The sequence below is a fragment of the Macaca fascicularis genome, chromosome 3, assembly GCF_037993035.2.
Source record: "Macaca fascicularis isolate 582-1 chromosome 3, T2T-MFA8v1.1".
Taxonomy (NCBI): domain Eukaryota; kingdom Metazoa; phylum Chordata; class Mammalia; order Primates; family Cercopithecidae; genus Macaca; species Macaca fascicularis.
This window is the reverse complement of record NC_088377.1, coordinates 185,865,145-185,889,713: the sequence shown is the minus strand read 5'-3', so window position 1 is coordinate 185,889,713 and position 24,569 is coordinate 185,865,145. Positions and strand designations below refer to the sequence as shown.

Below are 24,569 nucleotides of genomic sequence, written 5' to 3'. Positions count from 1 at the left end.
GACTCGGGTAGTTCTTGCTCCAATGTCCTGACTTCCCACACTTAAAGTAGCAGCTATTACCTGCAGGTTTGCTATTAGGCTTTTTTGATCTGTGGGTGAAGCATCCCCCTGGGTGACCCTGAGATTGCAGGGCGCTGCTTATATTCACTGCTATCATTTGGGCTTGTTGTCTATGCCATCATTTGCCATGCTGGGTTCTTTCAGCCTCTTCAGTTCTATCCCTGTTATTGAATACCCTGAAAGCCACATCAAACATTTGATTAATAGGTCTTTGGAAATGTAGTTTTCATTTCCTGTGATGTCTTTGATATTTCTGGTATCAAGTGATACTGGCTTCATAGAATAAATTGAGAAATGTTTCATTTTCTTCTGTTTTGAGAGATTTTTTATGAAGAAATAGTATTATTCTTTTAAAATTAAGTTTAATTTGCCACTACAGCAATGTGATTGATGGCCTTATTTGGTGTAAGTTTTAAAATTACCAATTCAACTTCTTCACTTATTACAAGTCTATTCAGATTATCTATTTAGTTTTGAGTGAGTTAGGTTGGACGAGCTTGGCCTACATCTTATGGGGAGAGGGGGAAACCCTGAAGACACCTTTTCTCCACGCTGACTCAGTATTTAGTATGTTTCTACTCCCCTTCTCTCTCCCTCTTCTCTCCTCTCCTGTATTCTCAGATCCATAAAATATTAGGACCTTTTGCTCTGGGCTCCTTCAGCGGTGGGATGATCCCTACTTCTGTATCGATCCACCTGACCTTTGCCCAGTGCAGTTCCAAAGGGATAAATGAAACAGTGTGGGAGTTGAAACTTACTCTAGTTCAACCTCTTGCTTATGCTATCACAGTAAATGATTAAACACTTGACTGTTGCTGTCATTTTGACTGGTTGCTTAGCTTGGTTACTCAGACACTTGGAAACTCAGCTGTCTCAAGCTCAGCTTCTTGACAGAAATACAATTGATATTTGAGTATAAAACTTTTATTCTGCAATGTTGTTGAATTTATTTGTTTGAGCTGATTTTTTAAAAATTCCTTAGAATTTTCTATTTACAAGATCATTTCACCTTATGACTTTCCAATCTGGATGCCTTTTATTTCTTTTTCTTGTTTAATTGCTCTGGCTAGAACTTCCAGTCTAATGCTGAATAGAAGCAGCAACAAAAAAACTTCCTTGATCATATTTCTTATGGGGAAAGCATCCGAGTCTTTAACAATTAATTGTAATTTTAGCTGTGGTTTTCTTATCTACCCTTTATCAGTTTGAAGAAGTTCCCTTGTATTTCTAGTCTGGGGGGTGTGTGTGTGTGTGTGCACGCGCTTGTCTGTGTGTCAGGAAAGGATTTTGGAATTGTCAAATGCTTTTAATATGTATAATCAGATGTGTTTTATTTTCTTTATTTTATTAACATGGTCTATTACATTGACTTTTGGATGCTTAAACAAACTTGCATTCTTTGAATAAACCTCACTTGGTAATTATGTTTGCTGCATTTGGTTTGCTGGTATTTGTTGAATCATTTTGCATCTATATTCATAAAGAAATTGGTCTATAGTTTTCATTTCCTGTGATGTCTTTGATTTTTTTGGTATCAACTGATACTGACCTCATATAATAAGTTGGGAAATGTTCCATTTTCTTCTATTTTTGAGAGATTTTTATGAAGAAATAGTAGTAATTATTCTTTTAAAAATTAAATAGTATTTGCCACTACAGCAATGTGATTGGCAACTTTATTTGGTGTAAGTTTGAAAATTACGAATTCAACTTCCTTACTTATTAGAAGTGTATTCAGATTATCTATTGATTTTCAAGTGAGTTGGTAGATTGCGACTTTCTTGGAATGTTTCCTTTTATGTAAGTTTCCAACTGGTCACATAGAGTTGTTCATAATGTTCTTTGATAATCCTTTCTGTATCTGTAAGATTGCTGATGATGTTTTCTATGTCCCTAATTTTAGTAATTGAGTCTTTAACTTTTTTTGTTGGTAAATGTAGCTAAAGTTTGTCAATTTTGCTAATCTTTTCAAAGAAACACTTTTGATTTCCCTGATTTTACTTATTCTTTTTCAATTTTCTATTTTATTTATATACGTTTTAATCTATATTTGTTTATGCTTGCTTTGGGTTTTGTTTGCTTTTCTTTCAAAATGGGAGATTTGCAATAAAATGCTGAGAAAATGATGCAAATTCCAAAGGAAAATAGCTTTTCCATCTCTTCCACTCTCCATATAGAAGTGACTCTCAACATTAAAATTTAATCCAGCAACTGGGTTCCTACTCCATAGAGTTTTCAGTGGAAAAGGTAGTGTAAAATATAATATGCTATTTTTTCACCGTAATCTTGTCCTATTTTCAGAGCTAGAATTAGAAAAAGTAGCATATTTATATCAAACTTCTAACTAAAAAAGTTCTCAGTTTTTGCTTCAGTAAACCACTTGTTTAAAAGCAAAGACCTATCCAACTAACACTATCCACTCCTTACATAGACTGCGTCCTCTGCAGTGCTCTGTGGAGGGCGCCCTTCACCTGAGCGTTCCTCAGGCTGTAGATCAGGGGGTTCAGCATTGGGTTAAAGAGACTGTGAAACAGGGACAGCATTTTCTCCTGCTCCTCTCGTTGATTAGAGTCTGGGACTATGTAAACCACCATGGCTATGCCAAAGAAGAGTCCAACCACACACAGGTGGGAGGAGCAGGTGGAGAGGGCCTTTATGCGGCCCTCCTTTGTCTGGATCTTCAGGATGGCCCCGACGATGTGCATGTAGGAGACAAGCATCAAACAAAGAGGCCCGACTAAGACAAACACACAGGTAGTAAATATGACCACTTGGTTAACCCAGGTGTCAGCACAGGCCAGCTTGAGGACAGACAGAATTTCACAGAAGAGGTGGTTCACATCCCAGGGCCCACAGAAGGGCAACCTTAGAAGGAGAATTGCATGTACCAAGGACAGAGCAAACCCACATGACCAGGACATGAGAGCCAGGATCGTGCACACTCTCCAGCTCATGATGACAGTGTACTGGAGAGGGTGACAGATGGCCACATACCTATCATAGGACATCACCACCAAAATCAGACACTCTGTAGCAGCAAAAGCGAAATACAAAAAAGTCTGCATTATGCATGGAACAAAGGAGATGGTTCTTTTCTTGTTCATCAGATTTGCCAACATCTTGGGAACATTGTTGGAAGCATAGGACATGTCAATGACGGCCAGGTGTGAGAGGAAGAAGTACATGGGGGTGTGCAGACTGTGGTCCAGACAGATGAGTCCCAAGATCATGCCATTCGCCAGCAGGCTGAAGATGTATAACAGGGAGAAGATCCAAAAGAGGAGCATTTCCATCTCGGCGCTGAGCTGGAATCCCACCAGGATGAATTCTGGGATCCATGATTGGTTGACTCCCATTCCTTAATGGAAGTCTGTCAAGGACTGAAGTGTGATACAAAGGTCAGAAATTTTGAATTTTTATCAGAAAATGAGCTAAGATAAAGGCTATAAAAGGCTATATGCTTGTTCCTATTAGATAAGCCCCTTCAAATTCCCAAGATTTGTTACCTCTCTATTTTTAGCATTTAATTATGAAATAAATTTAAACTTACAAATAGTGTCACAAATTTTGCAAAGAACTCCCACTTAATTTCATGCAGATTCAGCAAATGTTAACATTTATTATTTATCTTATTATCTTTCTCTATGTAATTTTTATTTTTTGAACCCGTTAAGATTAAAGTGTAGACATAATACCCATTTAATTCTAAATTTCTGATTTTTCAGTAAGAAAACACTAATTCCCACTAGCTTGACCACAATGGAAGTATTAAAATCAGAAAATTTAATATTGACATTCACATGTTTAATATTGATATTGACATGTTTCTTTTCTCTAATATACAATATTCTCCCTCCAACCACACCAGATTATGTGTGTATCTAAAGTCATCTGTCTTTAGTCTCCTGTACCTATAATATTTACTCAGCCTTTTTGTGCCTTTCTGAACACTGATGTTTTGAAGAATTCTTTAGCATAATGTCCAACAAATTGAGAGTGTACTATATTCCTCAGTGTTTTTGTTCAAATTATTCACTTTCTGCAGGAAAAATAGTATTCTCCTGTGTGCATTCTGAGCAAGCATATGATATTAATTTGTCCTATTATTAGGGTGAAGCTAACTTGGATCACTGGGTGAAGATAGTCCTTCCCAGATATCTCCATTATGTGATTTTTCCCCCCTAATTAGTTTCTGGAGTACCCATTAAAATTATTACATATGTAGCTTGTTCCTCATAACATCACTTCACTAGTTCCATTCAGTCACTAGTTTTAGCATCCATTGATTATCTTGCCTAACTCAATTATTAGTAATGATTCAAAATGTGTTGTTCTGACTCTATAATTGCTTTTACATTTATTAGTTGACAACTTTAGAATAAAAAATGCTTCATTCACTTATCTATCTGCTATCTATCTGTTATCTATCATCTGTTATCTATCTGTTCTCTATCATCTGTTATCTATCTGTTATCTATCATCTATCTATCCATCAGTATGGACTCATGGATTTTTTTTATTCAGTGGGTTGTACTTCATTGTTGTCGTTTTTTTAGTGCTTAATTTTCCTATATCTGGGCCTCCTAAGCTTGCTCCTCTGTCTTTTTAACATGTTCCCATAGTATTTGAGCAGTTATTTCCTTCTATAGGACCAGATGTTTCAAGCTCCCTTTGTATACTCCCCACTTCAATCACAAAACAGCCATTTCCTCCAAAAGTTATAATCACTTTTAATAACGAATTATATTTATAAGCCGATATTTATATTTATCTGGGTTTTATTGGATTTTTAATAATTTATATTTTTATCACGATAATTTGCTCTTATCATGATTTCATTAATTTTTGGTATTCTACACTGAAAACAAGAACATATAATTTGAGAAAGCATACAAATTATTACAGGGGATAATACATTCTCAAGATTCTTCTGAAAATAGTGTCACTTAACTGACTTCCTTTAGGTGTTAGCATTGAAGAAAATAGTTTTGAAATTTATTATTTTATTTTTGGTGAAAAGTACATGTTTGTAATTCTACTGCCTTATTAACCATCAGGTTTTATGTTATTTTCTTGCTTTTATTCTTATTTAGAAATTATAGAATCTTGAATATTTTAGCTTTTGTGTAGTCCCTTGTGTAAACAATGTGATACCTACTTTGTATGAGATTTTGACTTCAAGTTTTACAAATCTAGAAACACACGAAACTCTAGTTAAAGGACTAAAGAGATGACATCTTGGAACATACAAACAAAAGTGATCATTTTAAATAATTGTGCAGTTATAGTTTTCTACTGTTTATTTCATATATAACATTATTATAAAAATTATGTGAAAAATGCTGTTTGTTTAACTAGCTCTATCATATATCATGAACCATTTTCCATGTCAAAATATTTCTCTAACACATAGTTTGAATAGCTATTATTCAATATAAACATTCTAATTGACTTAATGTATTATCTCATCATTAGATTGTGTGCTATATAATGCTTCAGTAATTAAATTATATATGTATATGTTTGTATTTATTGCCTTTTTATATGAAATTTTTAATAGTAAATTCTGAGACTTAGAAATGCTCAGTCAAGTCAATCAATTTATGTATGTATATATCTCTCTCTACTCATCTAAATATCGAACAAGCAAAAATCCCAAATATATTAAGGTGTATCACTATAAGATGCCTCCTAATGGAAGGGGATGTCTAACTTATCAGTCATGATGCTATACTCTCAAATTAACCTTCTGTTACTCCCCAGGTTCCATATGGTGTCATGTGAAAGAACCATCTTAACACTGTGCTTCAGATTTCCCACGTAGACATCTTTCTGCATATATTATTAAGGACAAAAAATACAGATATCTCATGTTTTATGTAATCTAGTGTTTCCTCCTCAATTTCAGTTTCTACCTTGAGGGGAGGTCCTGCTTCATAGGTGAATGACATTGAGAATGAGTTAACCCTTCATACATGTTAAATAGAAGATAATATCTTTACTCATACGGAAATCACAAGTTAAAAAATAATTTAAAATAATAACATAGCACTTAAAATGTTATATAAATATAATTTCATTTTATCACACATGGCTAATGGCAAGGTTTCTATAAAGCAGACACATTTCCAGATAGTTATAAGTTAAATCTCTTTCTATGATGGATGTATTTTCAGTTTATACTTATTACTGACTTTATTTTTTTAGTGCATAATAATGTAAGATGGATTCAGTAATAAAATTTTGAGAATTCTCGCTATCCATTTGGAGGATTTGAGGCATAGGTAAATGTAAATTTTCAGGCAGGCCTGTATTTAAGTTGGAGAAGTCATATGAATCTTTCAAAAATACTAATGTCATTACTGTGCTTATCCACTAGCCTCATTGTATAAGCATGAAGGGGAATTGTAGTGGAATCATAACCTCTTCTTGGAAGGATTTTCTTGCACGTTTACAACCGGTTACTATAAAAAGAAAGGAAGCAGCCTGCTTGAACTTATCTAGGCACCATTGAAAGCCTACTTGATAGACGGCCTATAAAGATAGTCTTTTCTATTCTAGCAAATTAGAGTAGAGGCACAAGGGTAGGCTCTTTAGGCACCTATTAAAGATATAGGCTTGGTCAATCATAACAGTTAAAAGAGTTATGTCCTTACTATGACAATATAGACAATTCTCAAGGTAAAATCAAAGATGAAGGGGCAAGGATACCAAATGTCATTTGTTTGAATGGAGATATGCCTTCATCAGATAATGAATGGTAATATATCTTACACTTCTTTATCTCCTATAATAACTAGTATACTTGTAGGTAACAGTAGACACTCAGAAAATGTTTATTACTTAGATGAATGACATTTTTAGTTAGTCATAGGTTTATTCATGTATATGTATATTAAATATATTCCATAAACTATACACATATAATATATAGGCTATATATAGTAAATGTATATAATATATATTTTTGTCTATTGGCCAGGACATGATTTATACTTTTTTAAAAAACATTACAATTACAATTTGATTATTTGAAAGGTCAAAATAATTAAAAACAGTGTTTTCAAAGGATACATTCAAATTAGCATAATGATGGGAACTATATTGTGTCTGTAGATAAAATTGCCCCACTTAAATGTTCTGTATGTGTAGTGGATTGAATGGTGACCCCAAAAAGATCTATCCCTATCCTAATCCTCAGCACCCGTGAATATTGCCTTATTTTGAAAGAGGGTCTTTGCAGATAATGATTAAGAATCTTAAGATAATCCTGAATTTTATGGATGAGCCCTAATTCCAATGACAACATTTCTTATGCAATAAAGGCAGAAGGAGATTTGAAACAAACTGCTGAAGGCACACAGAGGCAAGGTGATGAGAAGACGGAGCAGACAGAGATGTGGCCAGACACTGGAGAATACTGATAATCCCCAGAAGCTGGAAGAGGGATGAAACATGTTCTCCTTTAGGATTCCCAAAGGGAGAAAAATTTTACTAGATTCCAGATCTGTGAGAGAATACATTTCTAATGTTTTATTCAACCACAGTTGTGGTAATTTGTTACACAAACTGTAAAAAACAAATATAGTATCATATACCTGCTTTGAATCAATGCTTGAGGACAATTTTAAAGTAATGAATTTTTGAAGCAAGTACTTCATATGGAGGTAAATAACCTGAGAGGTAGGCTTGAAGATACACATGTCAGCATTGCAAACTTTTGCGAACAAAGCCTGAGAGGGATCAGTCACATGGGCAGTGTTTCTTTGAGATCAATAACTCAATAAAACAGAGAGGCAAAATCACAAATTCTTAAATTTCTATAAATACATTGTATTTGAAGAGGGTTCTATATAAATATGCATTAAATTATTTTGTTACAGTGAGATATATTCCTATAGTATGCCAAGTGGGGATAGTAACGTCATATTGCAAAATCTTTCTTAAACAGAGTTGGACGTAATACTCAGCGTCTGAAACATATTTAATTTCTGAATATACAGGATAACAATATTATTGAAGATAATTCAATCTATTGTTACCCAGTAGGAACATTTGTTTCTTGATATTTTAGTCTGGTTATTTTTTCTGGATTATAATCTTTTTTTGTCATTACCCTTTCCATTTGTTGTTAAAGAAAACAGAGAAAATTAAAAAAAATAAAATCGCAGGCAGATTAACATCTTTAAGTGGCTAATACACTGGAATGGAGAACAAAATATCACAGTGATGATGCCTAAAATGTCACCTTCCCAATAGAGTAAATAAAACAATAGCAGATCAGAAAACAAAAGGTTTTCATGATCAGTATGAGCTATTTTCCACCCAGGCAGTCCTGCAACCCGTAATGTTTCTTCAGCTAGACTGCTTTATTCTATTTCTCTAACTCTTAGGAGTAGTGATAGCCTGGGATAGTTCCCCCAAAGATATAATTCTATGACAGACTTACCTTTTAAACTCTTTCAGATAGAAAAAGATGTAATGTAACTGTTGATAAATTTTTCTTTTCCATTGAGGGAGGTTTTCCTGGCCATGTATATCTTTATTTAGGCTGGGTAATGTATAAAGTCCTTGCATTAATTTGGCTATTTCAGAGCCTTATTCAGAGACCTGGATACAAAGTCCCTGTTTCTCTGACCCCCTTCTCATTGAGACAATGGGGCTAGCTCTGACCTTCGTCATCAAGGGACATTGGGAGGTGATGGTGAGAGAGATGCTGGGGGAACCTTGGGACCCCTGTTCACAGCAGAGCAGGAAGACATTCCCTGGGAGGAGGAGAGGGACATTGGTGTGTATTCCAACTACCTGCAATCTACACTTTGATTCAGGAGGGAAAGTCACCCAGGGATGTTTTTCTTCCAGCATAGCCATGGTGATTTCTGCAGTCATCCTGCCCTAGTTCAACTACCTGTACTGGAAACCACCTCCCAGCAGAAATGAATATCTTCTATATAAGGAGACGTTAGCACTACACTTTCCCTGAGGAAAATACTTTGACCTAGAATCAACCCTACAGAGATGAGACACATACCGCTAAAATGAATATAGACTCCTACTGCCTCTGGGAGCCTTCATAGGATTAAATCCCAGCTATGGACAGATTCATTGGACTCACTGAAGTTTCTTTAGCTAACTCCAGGAGCATAGCTTTTATTTTAGAATCAGATGAATAAAAACGTTCTTGAGTTTCTATTGAGAATTAAATTCCCAGAAGGATAATAATATATACTTATTTGTCTTCTCTCTAAGGGGTAGGGGGAAGATCTCTGGATTTTCTCTCTGGAGGAGACTGAAGATTTTTTGATTGTCCTTGCAGGAAAATTATCAGGACCAGGCAGGGCAGATGATGGCATCACACTATTTCTGCACAAGCTTTCACAGATCTCAAGGGTCATAGACACGAGGCTGACATCACAGATTACAATATCCAAACTCTCAAAATTATTATGGTTTTGTTACTTTATACTTCCCTACAATCTCCATGAAGGTATAAGAGAGGCCATGACTTTCAGATAGTTGAGAGATGGTTTTCATGGAACCTGGCATGGGGACTCTGAGAAGGAACAGATCTCTCAATGCCAAGGTATATTTCTATTTCCAGTAGAAGGTGATGGATACAAATGGAAAAGCATTAAAATAGCCACAGGTATCAATTATTGAGCCCTTTTTACATTTCAGAAAATGTGACAAATGCTTTATATGGACTATGTATTTTAATCTGATCATTATCCTCATTTTACAGATATGAACGCTGACATTTTGATATACTGTCTGCTATTCTTTAAGTGTGATCGAGGGACTCTAGAATTTTTGACAAGTTTTCAAAGAGTCTGTGGGATAAAAACTATTTCACAATACTATTTAGACAGTTTTAGTATTTTTTTACCCTTGTTCTCTCATGAGTGCACACTGAATGTTTTCAGAGGCTAGCTGATACGTGATATGACAATAGATAGAAGGAAGAAAATATAAAATGCAGCTTTCTATTAAGCTGAATATTTTAAGAATTGGAAAATTGTAAAATAAAGTTATTTTTAATAAAACATATTATTTGTAAGAATATCTTATAAAGAATATCATATTAACCTATATGGGAAGCCATTTAAATTAATCAAAAGTAAATATCTAATAAATTTGTCAGTTTTGATTTCTATTATAATAACATCAACAAATATACTTATATACATGAAATATCTTCAGATCCTCAGTAATTTTTATGAATTTAAAGGTGTTCTGAGACCAAAGAGGTAGAGAATTATTGCATTAAATTATAGATTACCAATCTAGCAAGAACCAGAACTTGAAACAAATGATCTTTATTTAATACCAAAAGTGTATTCATCATTTGTGTTCTATTGCAGCTGCAACAAATTAACAAACACGGCTTAAAACAACACATATCTATTATCTCACAGTTTCCATTGGTCAGAAGTCCTGGTGGTCAGCTGGATTCTCTCTAAAACCAAATCAAGGTTTTAGCTTGGTCTGCAGTTCTCATCTGAGACTTGGGATCCTCTTTCAAGTTTAATGGTTGTTGGAAAAATTAGATTCCTTGTGATTGTAGGACTGAAGTCTCTGTCCATTTGTCGTTGCTGTTTTCTGTCCTATGGGATGGCCTCAGCTGCCTGCTGCCACTCTGGTGTCTACACGCGACCATGTCCGTGTTTAAATCAGCAATCATTTGTTGAGTGCTTCACACACTTCAAATCTCTCTGACTTCCTCCTCTTTTGCTAGGTGAAAAAAATTCCCAGCCTTTAGAAAATGCACCTGGTTGTTACACAGTAACCTTCACATTTTAAGACCCATTGATCTGCAAAGCCCCTTCACGGCAGAACCTAGATTAGTGTTTGATTAAGTAACAAAAGTCTAAGGGGGGCTCTTTAGAGAATTCTGCTTATCCCATAAAGCCATTTCATCTTAACCACTGAGCAGTGTTTTCACTCTTTAGATCCTATATTTTTTCCTTGAACAGATGCTGTTCTATCAATGCTATCTTTATTATAGGTCTCAAGCTATTGCTTCAGATTTCCCACCTGAAATAACATGGCCCTGAATCCAAATTCCAAAGCGAAAAATTTTCATTTCTGTGTCTTACTCTAAGTGATAGGATTAGAATATTTTAAAGTTTTATATGAGTTTATATAAATTTAACTGAGTTAACCCTTTCTTGTACAGTTCACTTACCTGGCACTTGGCTTAGGCTCTTTTACCAGAATGATCATACTTTTCAGAGTATCTATATTTAGAAAAGCGTTTACATAACAGGTACAGCAATAGTGTCAGCATAACTATGCCTAATATCTGTGATTCAGTGTGGGGTAGGGATAGACCTAAGAAAACAGCTAATCCATCCTATAAAGTCATGACATACACATACATTTTCATGTTTTTGCACTAATCTGATTACCTGCTTCCCCCCTTTATTTGCACCCTGTGATAACCTTATGCAGAACAATTTAGCGTAGATATTAGCTGATGGTTAGTTAAATTAAGTTCTTCCACAAGGCCATCCTTTTCCATTGGTATCACATTCTGAGGAAGTTTGAACCCTATTTTACAATATATTTCATCATGTTTCAATATTGACATATGAGTTATTTACATAAAATAGTTGAATGTTACCAACAATGCCAATGTTATACTGCAGTGTGATCATGGTATAAGCAGTTTCATTCCAGAATAAATCAGTAAGAATTAAGAGTAGTATATGCTATCCCTTTCTAACAGATGTGGCCCATGCTCATACACCAGATTATTATTATTGTTGTGGGAAGTCAGGGACCCCGAACGGAGGGACTGGTTGAAGCCACAGCAGAAGAACATAAATTGTGAAGATTTCATGGACATTTATTAGTTCCCCAAATTAATACTTTTATAATTTCTTACACCTGTCTTTACTGCAGTCTTTGAACATAAATTGTAAATATTTCATGGACATTTATCACTTCCCCAATCAATACTCTTACAATTTCCTATGCCCGTCTTTACTTTAATCTCTTAATCCCATCATCTTCTTAAGCTGAGGTTGTATGTCACCTCAGGATCCTGTAATGATTGCATTATCTGCACAAATTGTAGAGCATGTGTGTTTGAACAACATGAAATCTGGGCACCTAGAAAAGGAACAGAATAACAGCGATTTTCAGGGAACAAGGGAGATAACCATAAAGTCTAATTGCCTGCAGGGCCGGGCAGAACAGAGTCATATTTCTCTTCTTGCAAAAGCGAATAAGAGAAATATCGCTGAATTCTTTTTCTCAGGAAGGAACAGCCCTGGGAAAAGAATGCATTCCCAGGTGAGGCCTCTAAAATGGCCACTCTGGGAGTGCTTGTCTTATGCAGTTGTAGATAAGGGATGAAATATGCCCTGGTCTCCTGCAGTGCCCTTAGGCTTGTTAGGATTGGGAAATTCCAGCCTGGCGAAATTCTAGTCAGACTGGTTCTCTGCTCTTGAACCCTGTTTCCTGTTAAGATGTTTATCAATGACAATGCGTGCACAGTGGGACAGGGAACCTCATCAGTAATTCTAATTTTGCCCTGGCCTTGTGACCTTGCCCTTCCCATTTGCCTTGTGATATTTTATTGCCCTTGAAGCATGTGATCTCTGTGACCCACACCCTATTCGTATACCCCTCCCCTTTTGAAATCCATAATAAAAATTTGTTGGTTTTGCAGCTCAAGGGGCATCATGGAACCTGCTGACATGTGATGTCACCCCCAGAGACCAAGCTGTAAAATTTCTTTCTTTTGTACTCTTTCTCTTTATTTCTCAGACTGGCCGACACTTAGGGAAAATAGAAAAGAACCTACGTTGAAATATTGGGGGCTGGTTCCTTCAATATATTGTGGACAAGTATCATTACAATTAGTCATGATTTGGTTATTTCTGGGTCTAAATCTGTTAGGGACAAATTAAGTCACCCTATCTGGGATTAAAGGCTTTCCACTGAAACTAGTTTCTACTGTGTGCTGTTATATAGCAGAGCCCACCTCTGTCCTCAGGTGAGGGCATGGTGTTTTCAGAATGGTTCTCAGAGCTCCTAATTGTACTACAGCTCACATCTTATTCAGATCTATTCTTGGGGTGAAGGCAGTCATAGTCCATCAGTGGAAATTATCAGTGCCCCAGACAATTTCAGTAAGTTATAAGGTCTACAAGGTTCCCTTCAGTGATCCTCTTGCGCTTATGCAGGTAGAATGGAAGGCCATTGGCCCAGGGTTGCTTTTGCTTCTGTCTGCATCACTACAGCCAACAGGGGCTGTGCACAGTGGCTCACACCTGTAATCCCTGCACTTTGGGAGGCTGGGGCGGGTGGATCAATTTATTTCAGGAGTTTGAGACTAGCCTGGGCAACGTGGCAAAACCCCATCTCTACTAAAAATATAAAAATTAGCTCGCTGTGGTGGTGCATGCCTGTAGTCCCATCTGCTCAGGAGGCTGAGGCAGGAGAATCACTTGAACCTGGGAGGCAGATGTTGCAGTGAGCCAACTTCATGCCATTGCAGTCCAGCCTTGACAGGTGACAGAGCAAGACCTTGTCTCAACAAACAAACAAACAAACACACAAGCAAACAAACCAAAACAAACAAACAAAAAAAACCAGCCAGTAAGTCCTGTTGGGTCAGGGCATAAACCCCTCCTGTAACAGTGAGTCCTAGCAGTATCCTGCGTTATTTGCTGAGTCTGTATAACCCATTCCACCTAAGCTTCATTACATTTCTAGGTTGAGTTCACTCCTTTGCCTTCCTCATGGAAGAGAATTCTCTCTTTTTTGCTTATTCTAGTTAACATTTCTCCCCCTCTTAAAGTGAATTCAGCTTATCCCAGGATGCCTAGGTAGGCATCTATTTCCCCTAAAAGCTTTTCTCATCTTGTGGGACAGTCACCATTGTTTTTGTTGTCGAATCAAATGTCACAGAGAATTCTATCAGTGAAATATTTTGATATAAGGGATGGTAGACACTGAGAGGAAATTCATATGCTGTTGTGTGAGGGCTAGAAATGGGCAAGTTGATTTTAAAATTGGCTGAGGAGCACCAAGAAAAAAAATGGAAACAATAATACATTAGTATATAACACTTTAAATTTCAGGAATTAAAAGGAAGCAAGATAGGGTAATACTTTCTGAGATTAGTGAAAGTAAGATAACTTGTGCTCTGAATATCAGAGTAATGTTCAGCTTTAGAAATCCCTGCCCTATCAGTCTACGTGATTCCCTTCTTTACATGGTAAATATTTCTATAGTATAAGGGCTCCAGCCTGGGCTCAGTGGCTCATGCCTGTAATTCCTAGCACTTTGGGAGGCTGAGGCAGGTGGGTCACGAGGTCAGGAGATGGGAGTCCATCCCAGCTAACATGGTGAAACCCCATCTCTAGTGAAAATACAAAAATTAGCTGGGTGTGGTGACAGGCGCCTATAATCCCAGCTACTCGGGAGGCTGAAGCAGGAGAATCACTTGAACCCAGGAGGCAGAGTTTGCAGTGAGCCAAGATCATGCCGCTGCATTCCAGCCTGGTGACAGAGCAAGAATCCATCTCAAAAATAACTCTAACATATCCTGAGGTTTTGATATCAGTAATTTTTCCTTCTATGTTCTCTTCCAGGCAAAATTATCATCAGCTATCAGCTTGCGGTTAAGAATTACATTTCTGGGTATTCCAGGATAAGATGAGAATGGCTCTCTGAATATATAATTAAAACTAGGGCTTTTTCAATATCAAGATATAAGATGCTTTTAATTATATGGCTGCTAAATATAAAAGAAAACAATTAAAAATCTAAGATCTTGTTAAATGCACTCTTAAAAATTAATCTGTACAAGATATCTCTGTGCTTGTTTTCATTGAACTGCTGTGCTCCAATTAGAATATTGAGTTGCAAACTTTTATCCTAAAATCTCAGGCTCACATTAGTGATGGAGTATGAGGAGCCTGCTCTTAATTCCTGTGTGATGGAGAAAGCATGAATATTTACAGTCCACTGGCTATTGAGTCATGGCATATTTTAGAAAGGGTCAAAGGAGGAAAAGCCTCACAAGTAAGTACAAAGTGATCACAGAGATTTGACCACAAGACATGTCTAATCAGATGCCCCTTGAGACCCCACCCAGTGAGGGTCTCTAAAGTGGGATCAGCTGGAACTTCACTAGTTTTAAGATCTAGAACAAGGGTTCACAAACTACTGTCCCTGGGCACCATTCCAGCAGCCACCTGTTTTTGTAAATTAAGTTTTATTGGAACACAGGCACACCCATTTGTTTACATGTTGTCTATGGCTGCTTTTGCCAGAGCTGAGTTGTTTTGACACACAAGATGGTCCTCAAAGCCTTAAGCATTAACCTGTGTATCTTCACAGGAAGAGTCACTAACTATTGATCTTGAGGATGTGTACTATGCTCTTATTAACTCAGTCTGACTTAGCTACTATTGGTACAAACTCTGCTAGTATCAACCATTTCCAATATTAGAAATAGATTTCCAGTAACATCAATGATAAATAAGCCATTAAAAATTTTAGACATTTTAGTGGGTATATAATAGTATCTCATGATGGTTTTAATTTACAATTCCTTGCTTACTATTGGTGGAAAGCAGCATTTGTATGTTTATCAGCCACTTGTATTTTCTGTAAGATTATCTGTTCATATGTTTTGCTAATTGTATAAAATGTGGTTGTTTATATTTTTGATTGTTGATTTAAAGGAGTTCTTTCTCTGTTCTGTATAAACAGTTCCATTTCTGGGTACATGTAGTTTCCAGAGGATCACTTGGTTTGTGGCTTGCATTTCTTCTTTCTCAATGGCGACTCTGATGAGCACAATGATTAATGTGAAGAGGTCCTATATTTATCAAACTTAAACATTTTACATCTAGAGATTTTTATGTCTTCTCCGTGAATTTATGCCTATCCAGGATTATAAATGCATTTACCTATCTTTTCTAAAAGATTTATGTCTTCAGTTTATATGTATAGATCTATAGTATTCCATTTTAAGGTAGCATTTATTCTAGCAGAAGACAAAAAAAAAGCCAACTTACATATTTTGCAGGGAGCAAGGCTCCCTCCCCATGGTTCCCTTTGAGATGTTTCACATCAGTCTCTCCTTCCTCAGTGCCCTCCTCAGGGCTCCCTTGACCTCTGCATTCCTCAGGCTGTATATCAGGGGGTTCAGCATTGGGTTGAAAAGGCTGTAAAACAGGGAAAGAACTTTCTGCTGCTCCTCAGGATGGTGGGAATTTGGGGCCATGTACATGACAATGGCACTGCCAAAGAAGAGTCCCACCACACAGAGGTGGGAGGAGCAGGTAGAGAAGGCCTTTCTGCGGCCCACCCCAGACTGGATCCTCAGGATGGCCACCAGGATGCATGAGTAGGAGACCAGCACCAGGCAGAGTGGCCCCACCAGGATGAACACACAGGCTGCAAAGATGACCACCTGGTTGAGCTAGGTGTCAGTACAGGCCAACTTGAGGACAGACAGGATTTCACAGAAGAAGTGGTTGATTTCATGAGGCCCACAGAAGGGCAGCCTCAGGATGAGAACTAAATGGACCAGAGCCAGGAGGAAGCTGAACACCCAGGAAGCCACAGCCAGGACAGTGCACACTCTCCAGTTCATGAGGACGTTGTAACGTAGGGGGTGGCAGATGGCCACATAGCGATCATAGGACATCACCACCAAAATCAGGCATTCTATGTGAGCAAAAGCCAAATACAAGAATGTCTGCATTATGCATGGCAAAAAGGAGATGGTGCTTTTCTGGTTCATAAGATTTGTCAGCATCTTGGGGACATTGTTGGAAGCATAGGACATGTCAACAATGGCCAGGTGTGAGAGGAAGAAGTACATGGGGGTGTGAAGCTTACAGTCCAGGCAGATAATCCCAAAGATGACCCCATTTCCCAGCAGGGTGAGTGTATAGAAGACAGAGAAAAGTCCACAGAGGAGAATCTCCAGTGCTGAACCAACCTGGAATCCCAGCAGGGTGATGTCTGTGATCCATGTCTGGTTGCCTTCCATGTTCTTATGGCAGAGAAGGATAAATCCTCAACTAGGAGAGGAAGGTCAGGGCTGTGGGCCAAAGATGCACAGAGGTGGCACTTAAAAACTAAAACTTTGAATGGATTTTCTAGAATATATTCTCAGATAATGTTGCCAAAACTAACCAGGTATGCTCATAAAAATGAGAAAAAAGTCACATTGTATCAATGGAATAGTAAGAATACATACATGTATATGTGTATATATATTTGTGTGTGTATGCATACATGTATGTAACATTTAATAAAGTATAACATAACAGGATCTATTATAATATACCCTACATAAGAGGATACACATGCACGCATGTGTTATTTTGAAGAACTCAAGTATCCTTGCTTCCCTTTCAGTGGGAAATCTTGATTTTTACATAGTTTGAGAAGAGAGGACCATAAGAAATGTTGCAATATGAGGTGGTTTTGCTTGCTCGTCCTGCTTGCCTTCTCAGTCTGAGATGTGCAGGAACCGGTACCCTCTGTTTGCCATGGGTTTGCTCACTGTCCCTCACCTCCTTACAAGCTTTTCTACCCACTTATTTCAGATTTGAAATCCCTTCTAAATAACTTTCAATTTTGTAGTTTCTGTAAAACTTTCTAAGATGCTCCTTTTCAGAAGCTGGCCAGTACTCCCTGCCAGTTGCTTCAGGTGCCTCCTTTCCATATCTGGTGTTTGTAGTTTTATTTTCAGAGTTTTCCTTACTTCTTCATCAGCATCTGTTACTGTAAATTAGGCATGAGTGAAAGAATTCTTGGCTACATACAATGAATACATGTATATATCTTTAAAATAACTCAGTATAGTGTCATTTCTGAGGTCTTTTAAATAATAAACTCAAAAGAAAAACCAAATTACATTAAGTGGTTACATTTAAAGATTACTGCTGTATTGTAATTGTATTTTCTTGGGCTCTTTTCTCGATTATAACGTAATAGGTTGACATCTCTCAGAGCTTATCCTACTTTCTAGTGTGACAGAGCCTTTTGTCATCAATATATTCCCAGCTATGGCAACTTGGGTTGCTGTCGGTTCCCCTAACTGCATTCTTCTCCATCACCTGTGACCATGCCAGCAGCCCTGTTGCTGTTTAGATGGATCCTGAGAAGGTGACAGGGATAGGATCAGGTGAAGTCCCAGCTGGTGAGCTTTTTCTAAGGAGCTCTTCCTGGAGGGCTCTGGGTCTGTCCAGCCAGCAGGAGGAGACCAAGGGCCATGAGAAGGATGGATGGCCTCATCAGGTGGAGAAACCATGTGACCTGTTGCACTTCACATTTATTCCAGAAACAGCCTGAGGACTATCTTTATTTTCAAATCAGGCTAAAGGTTCAAATCTAACAGGATAATTTTAAAAAACAATTCTGATTTTTTTTATTTTAGTAAATACATAGATCCTCAAATTTATGTATTAAAATAGGACATTATACTGAGTATTTTAAAATTACCAGTTTTCACTTAATATAATACTTTTCATGTATTGAAATTAGATTTAATGGACATTATTTTAAAGCCACACAGTATTCTGTCACAATTTATTGAATTTCTTACTGTTGGACATTTTTGTTCTTATTTCTTCTTTTTATTGGCAGTGAGATACATGTTCTCTTAAACTTAAAATTTGCCTATATTCATAATTATTTATGAGAACATATTCTAAAAGTGAAATTGCAGATGCTAAAGATATGGAGATCTCAAAGGTTTTTATCCCTATTTTAGCTTCCATCTAGAAAATTTGATCAATTTCAATTCCCTCCCACAGTGTGTAAGAATCATGTCTCTTTGCCACATAGTCAGTACTAGGCATTACCAATTACAGTCTCTGTTAATTTAATAAGCAAACAATATTATGTAATTTATATTTGTATTTCATACATCCCTTAAGGAATGATCCTTGAGTGCATGATCTGTTTCAGCCACTGTTCTAAGCTTTAGAGGCACAGCTGTGAATGATGTAAACACGTTCTGAAAGGGAGGCAGATTATAAAGAAGTAATATTAAGGTGATGTACTTTTCTTCCACACCTCACATTTCTATTTAGGGAAGGAAACCTCTATGCCCCTGGATAAAATTGTTTTAGAGTATACCTGCCTCTCTCTGTCCCCTAATTTATATGATTTGTGAAACACGAAAGAGAAACTGAAGATGACTTTTCTCTGTTCTCTATTTCGCCCGCATGCATTTCTATCTGCTTGGGATTAAGGTATTGGGAGCATGTTCAATCCCATTTGGAGGTGGGGGAGGGGCGTCAGCTAACGGTTGTGATTTTAATTTGGAGAGAAACTTTGTTGAAAATATAAACCATGTTTTTCAACAGACCTTATTAATAAAATATCTTTTTGAATTATATCTGATTCTTTTTTGTATTATTCAACTTATTTTTTTCCAGACTTGGAACAGAGAGAGGGCATGATTCATTATCACCCTAAAAGACCAGGAGTAAACAAGTAAAGATAATCGCTGGCCGTGAAAAGAACAATGAAGGAAATAATCTAGATAAAATAACAGAAAGTTAATTGATTTGAGGGGGGTCTCCTTTAGATAGGATGGTTGGAAAAGGTCTCTCTTAAGAGGAGACAGGTGAGTGGAACCTAAACCATGAAGGCCACAACCCCGCCCAGAGCCAGAGGAGGACCGTTCTCTACACAGGGAACAGTAATGGAACAGTAAATGCAAAGACTCTGAACAAGAAGCCCTTGGTGAGTTCTGGGAAGAAAAAGAAAGAAACACAATGTACCTGAACCACAGTGAGCAAGAGATTGTACTTATTCTTTGTAACCTTGTTTATATTTTTAACAATCTGAAATTGATGTAAAAATTCATAAGTTTAGCTGATAAATATACTTGTGACTTTATAATAATTGATTTACTTTTAGATTCATGAAAGCAGAATGCAGTTAAAAAGATATGTACAGAACTTCCAATGAGCAGGTATTTGAAATAGGAAACTGTTTAATTTTTTGCACAACATAATTTTCATGCCAGAATGGTAGTTGCCAATTTTTGGACACAGCAAATGTTATGTTAATGTCCCAATGAATCAAGCTGAAAAGGAGAAGCCTTTTGTCCTTGAGACCTCCAGGGACATGGATATTTTGCATATTTTTAGTCCCTTCTGGCTCCCATCTGTGGTGTACACATCTGTGCTCCTACTATTCCAAGGCCAGTGACCTAGGTAGCCGGCATTTGGATGCTTCAGCAGTAAAAACGTAATCCAGTCATTACCAAATAAATACAACTGTTTGGTTAATCTAAATTCATAATTAAGAAAATCTGGGTTTATAGTTTTATTTGTAATTTTTGTAAAGTGTAAGGAATTTTGAGGAAAAAAATCCCAGCAGCCTAGATTAAACTATTTCTAAAGAGCAGGAATAAAGAAAGAAACAAATAGAATTCTTAGTGAAAGTGAAATTTAATCAGAAGTGAACTACATCCAAACTGTATAAAACTCCAGCTATCAATTGTGCTTTTAACAGTTGTGTACCAGAGGCCACAAGGAGAAAAGTCTATAATGGTGGCTACCTATACACAGAAATTGTCAATCAGTTCAATTGTGAAGTTAAGATCAGTCAACAAATACACAGTATAAGAGGAAAATAGTTTTTTTCCTTTTATTTATTGGCATCCCTTTGTATTTTGGATTTCACAGTTCAAGGAGTCAGACTTTTCTTTTAGAAAAAGCCTGCGGCGGGTTCAATAAAGAACCAGATACCTGAAAGGAAGATTTATTTAAGCGTCCACTCCAGTTACACATTACAGAACAATCTTCAGTGGATGGAATAAGGGAAAAAACTGCATGGATACATTTTTCTGTTCTTAAAGAGCAAAGCAAATTTAGCAGTGACAGAAAAATATACGATCTCTGAATAAGAATGAAAGCAACAGGAGTAACAGTGTTGTCCAGAACACTATTCCAGTCTTGACTCTGAGCAATGAACATGATGCATTTGAGTCATGTATTCTAAGGCTCATTATTGTCAAATGTAAAATGTTGACCACAGATACCAAAAGGACTGATGTGAAGAAGAAGTACCATCACACTGGTACATTATAGGAATTTAATAAATGTCAGCTGTTACTAATAATATTAAAGATATTGTAAAATTGAGGGAAGTATTAAAGCATAGGGATTGGAAATCCAGTGCAATCATCATGGTGTTGCAAACACTTTCATGTTTATCTTGCTTTTCTTTTTGGCTGTTTTTGAGTTTAAACATAAGACGCACATTTCGCTTTGATTTCCTAATAGAAATGTTCCTATATTTTGACTTTTAATATTAAAAAGCAATTTAAAGAAATAGAAGACTCCTTTAAAGTAACCACACTCCCTGACTGAAGAAAAAAAAAATACAGGCTGTAAAAGTAAAAGGTCAATCCCACCATGCTAAATATCCCAATGATAGAGAGAGGATTAATTTTTTGGAAAGAAAAGGGGGGCATATTTAGGGTATTTAGCACTGACACAAAAGAAAAGTTTCTATTTAAAACTGTCTTAGAATGGGAGCCCTGGGGCCACCAGCAGTGGGGCTGTGGGGCCGCACTGATTTCTCAAATCTTTGCAATTACTCAGAAATAACTTGCCATCTCCAATAATATACTTTGACACTGAGCTTAGTCCTAGGGAGCAGCCTAGTTTTGTTTTGTTTTGTTTTTTTGAGACAGAGTTTCGCTCTTGTTGCCCAGGCTGGAGTGCAATGGCGTGATCTCTGCTCACTGCAACCTCCGCCTCCCAGGTTCAAGCAATTCTCCTGCCTCAGCTTCCCGAGTAGCTGGGATTGCAAGCATGCGCCACCACACCTGGCTAATTTTGTATTTTTAGTAGAGATGGGGTTTCTCCGTGTTAGTCAGGCTGATCTCGAACTCCCGACCTCAGGTGATCCGCCCGCCTCAGCCACCCGAAGTGTTGGGATTACAGGCGTGAGCCACTGCGCCCGGCCGCAGCCTAGTTTTAAAAACAAACGAACAAGCATGGATTCCCGAGCCCTGCAGCCTGGGTTCAGATCCTGGCTTTGCTACATACTAGCTTTATGACTTTTCTGTGCCTCTTCACGCCTCAGTTTCCCCATCTAGAAAATGGGGTGAGTAATAAATTCTGTCTCATAACATAGTTGTGAGGATTAAATGCATTAACTCCCATAAGAACTTAAGTTTTTTAGATATGTAATTAGGGATATGAGAACCATCATTGATGAGAATATCTGAATCCAATTATCATAGGGAGACATGTTATGTTCTCAGTGGTTCCTGTGCTAAAATCAGAAAAAAAGGAAAAGAGAACCTGTACCCTGACAGGCGCTGGCTTTTCCCTGTGAGTGAATGGTGCCTGTGTCCAGAACAACTGAGAAGGGGGTCTTGTCTGGCGACACAATGCTTCTGAGAATGTGCAGGACTAGGCAGTTAGCAGAGGGGCAAGGAGGATACATCCCTGGGTAAGCAAACCGCTTAAAAACTCTGCTTCAGTTTTTAAAATTAGCATTATTTGTAAAAAGAGGCACCTGAGCCACGTAACCCCTGACAATCACTGGAGCCCTTTAGCCAGGTCACTTCCTACAGGAATGGCTTTCTGATCCTCTTCTCTGGCACACTGATGACAAAGCCAGGAGCCGCCACAGGGTAATGAGGGGATATGGATGGAGGGGCCGAGAGGGTCAGAGGTACATGTCCACATTCTGGGTAGACGATGGTCCCTAGAGGGCCCCTCAGGACCCGAGCTATAAATACAGGCTTAGAGGCAGAAGGAGACCACGCCGCAAGAGCATTTCATTATCAGTATCTGGGGCCAGTGATTTCATTCACTGCCCCTTTCCCATTCCCATCTGTAAACCGCTTCTCCAGGCAAATGCCCCACATTTACTTACAGTGGAATAATCCGTGGTCTTTTCTTCTAACGTACCCTTGGGCTTGCTAGGAACCTCAAAGACAGGAAAGGCAGAATAGATAGACTGGGATTGATTCTCCTCTCTAATGGGGACTCCTTGGGAGGTGAAGCCCAGACACAAAGCTCTCCTGAACTTTATGATACAATTAGTTGTGTAAGTCAGGCTTTTTCTATCATTATTTGACTAGACACTCACTCCCTGCAGAGAAAAATAATGATTCAGAGAACAGAACTCGGTGGTAATACTTCTAATCATATCTCTCTAGAGAGAATAAAGAATTTGCTACTTTCCTATTAACAGGCGAATCAATGAAGGCATTGCCCATGTTTATTCATTTTGTTCTTTCAGCATTCCCATGGGATGTGTTATGTGTGTTTACTTGGGATCGGACAGGGACAGGATTTCTGTTAAAAGACAAGACTTTTGCACAGAAGATTTAAAAACCAAGATCATGCCGTAAATTAATTTCTTTCAATGGTTATTCTATCAATTTTAAAACTGTTCCACTCTCTAATTCCTAGTTTCACTAGAGGAGAGGCAATGATCTCTTGGTCTCTGCTGGTTAGAGATCCCTGAATTCTGTTAAGGCATCACCTCAGAGAAATTGCGTTCTCTCAATAGAGAAAACGTCATTGTAAAAGAATCACTCCAAATTTCTCACAAATGTTATTGACCTGGTAGTTCAGGTATACTTCATCTTCTTCCTTGAATTTCTTCAGTGTGCCTTCCTTGTCAAGCATTTCTTAGCCACATATTTATTTCCTCACTGTGGGTTAGTGCCTCCAGATAAAATGGGCATACTTTTTCTTTCTCTATCCCCCCCCCCCTTTTTTTTTTGCACTAAGTGACAAAGTTTGATGATTGTAAAATCCTTCCAGTTCTTACCCTCTGAATGTCTTTTCTTAACCTAGATCTCAATAGAGGTTTAGTTCTTAAATTATAGTGGAGGGAGCACTTCAAAATAATAGTAAATATTATTACTTCAAATAATAGTAATATATTTAACCTATCATGGAGAACAGTAAAAGATATATCCAAGGGGAGTATAATTGGAGTTATTTCCCTTTTAACATAATCTGTGTGACCAATAGAGGCTTCCTCTACTTACCTCATTATTCTCCAAAGAACATACTCTACTTCATTCAAGTACTACCCCTAGCAGCTCTTATTCCTTATTTCAAGACAATTTTAACTGTTCTACCCACTTAACTTCATACTTAATACCGATTCTGTAAAGCACTCTTGGAGCCCTCTTCACCAATCCAACCCAAATTGGGCTCCCTCGTGAAATAGAACATAACATTTACATTTAGCATGCTTTCAGGTTGTACATAAATAGCTTTTGACTCTCAGTGTTTTTATCATTAATGTTTTCTAAAAGGTTACCACAGAAAAATTAATTTGATCACCAACATTTGGATAAAACTAAGGAAAATATTTTGGTGAATAGTAATTCAAATATACATAATTAGTACAATTTTTTTCTGACATGGACAATATCATGACATTGAACAGAGTCTACTGTGGATATAAAGAGGTGTCAGGTTATGGCTCTCTTTTTATCTTTCAAATTTTAAAGTGTATAGAACAAAAAT

At 37.3% G+C, this 24,569-nt stretch overlaps 2 protein-coding genes and 1 pseudogene across 2 annotated transcripts; 1 reads left to right on the top strand and 2 right to left on the bottom strand.

Annotated features, from left to right (window-relative positions):
- LOC107129339 (olfactory receptor 2A14-like) overlaps positions 1-24,569 on the top strand; it is a 150,483-nt pseudogene that overhangs the window by 113,168 nt on the left and 12,746 nt on the right.
- LOC102129301 (olfactory receptor 2A2-like) lies at positions 2,484-6,307 on the bottom strand. The gene has a single exon (XM_005551053.5). The coding sequence runs from the start codon at positions 3,414-3,416 to the stop codon at positions 2,484-2,486; it is 933 nt and encodes a 310-aa protein (XP_005551110.2). The 5' UTR covers positions 3,417-6,307.
- Positions 16,151-19,703, bottom strand: LOC102129694 (olfactory receptor 2A14). Its single transcript, XM_005551054.5, is given in 1 exon segment — positions 16,151-19,703. A coding segment is annotated over 1 exon segment (933 nt). The 5' UTR covers positions 17,084-19,703.

Excerpts from the sequence above, each read along its gene's own strand:
- LOC102129301 (XM_005551053.5), bottom strand. The coding sequence starts at position 3,416 with ATGGGAGTCAACCAATCATGGATCCCAGAATTCATCCTGGTGGGATTC.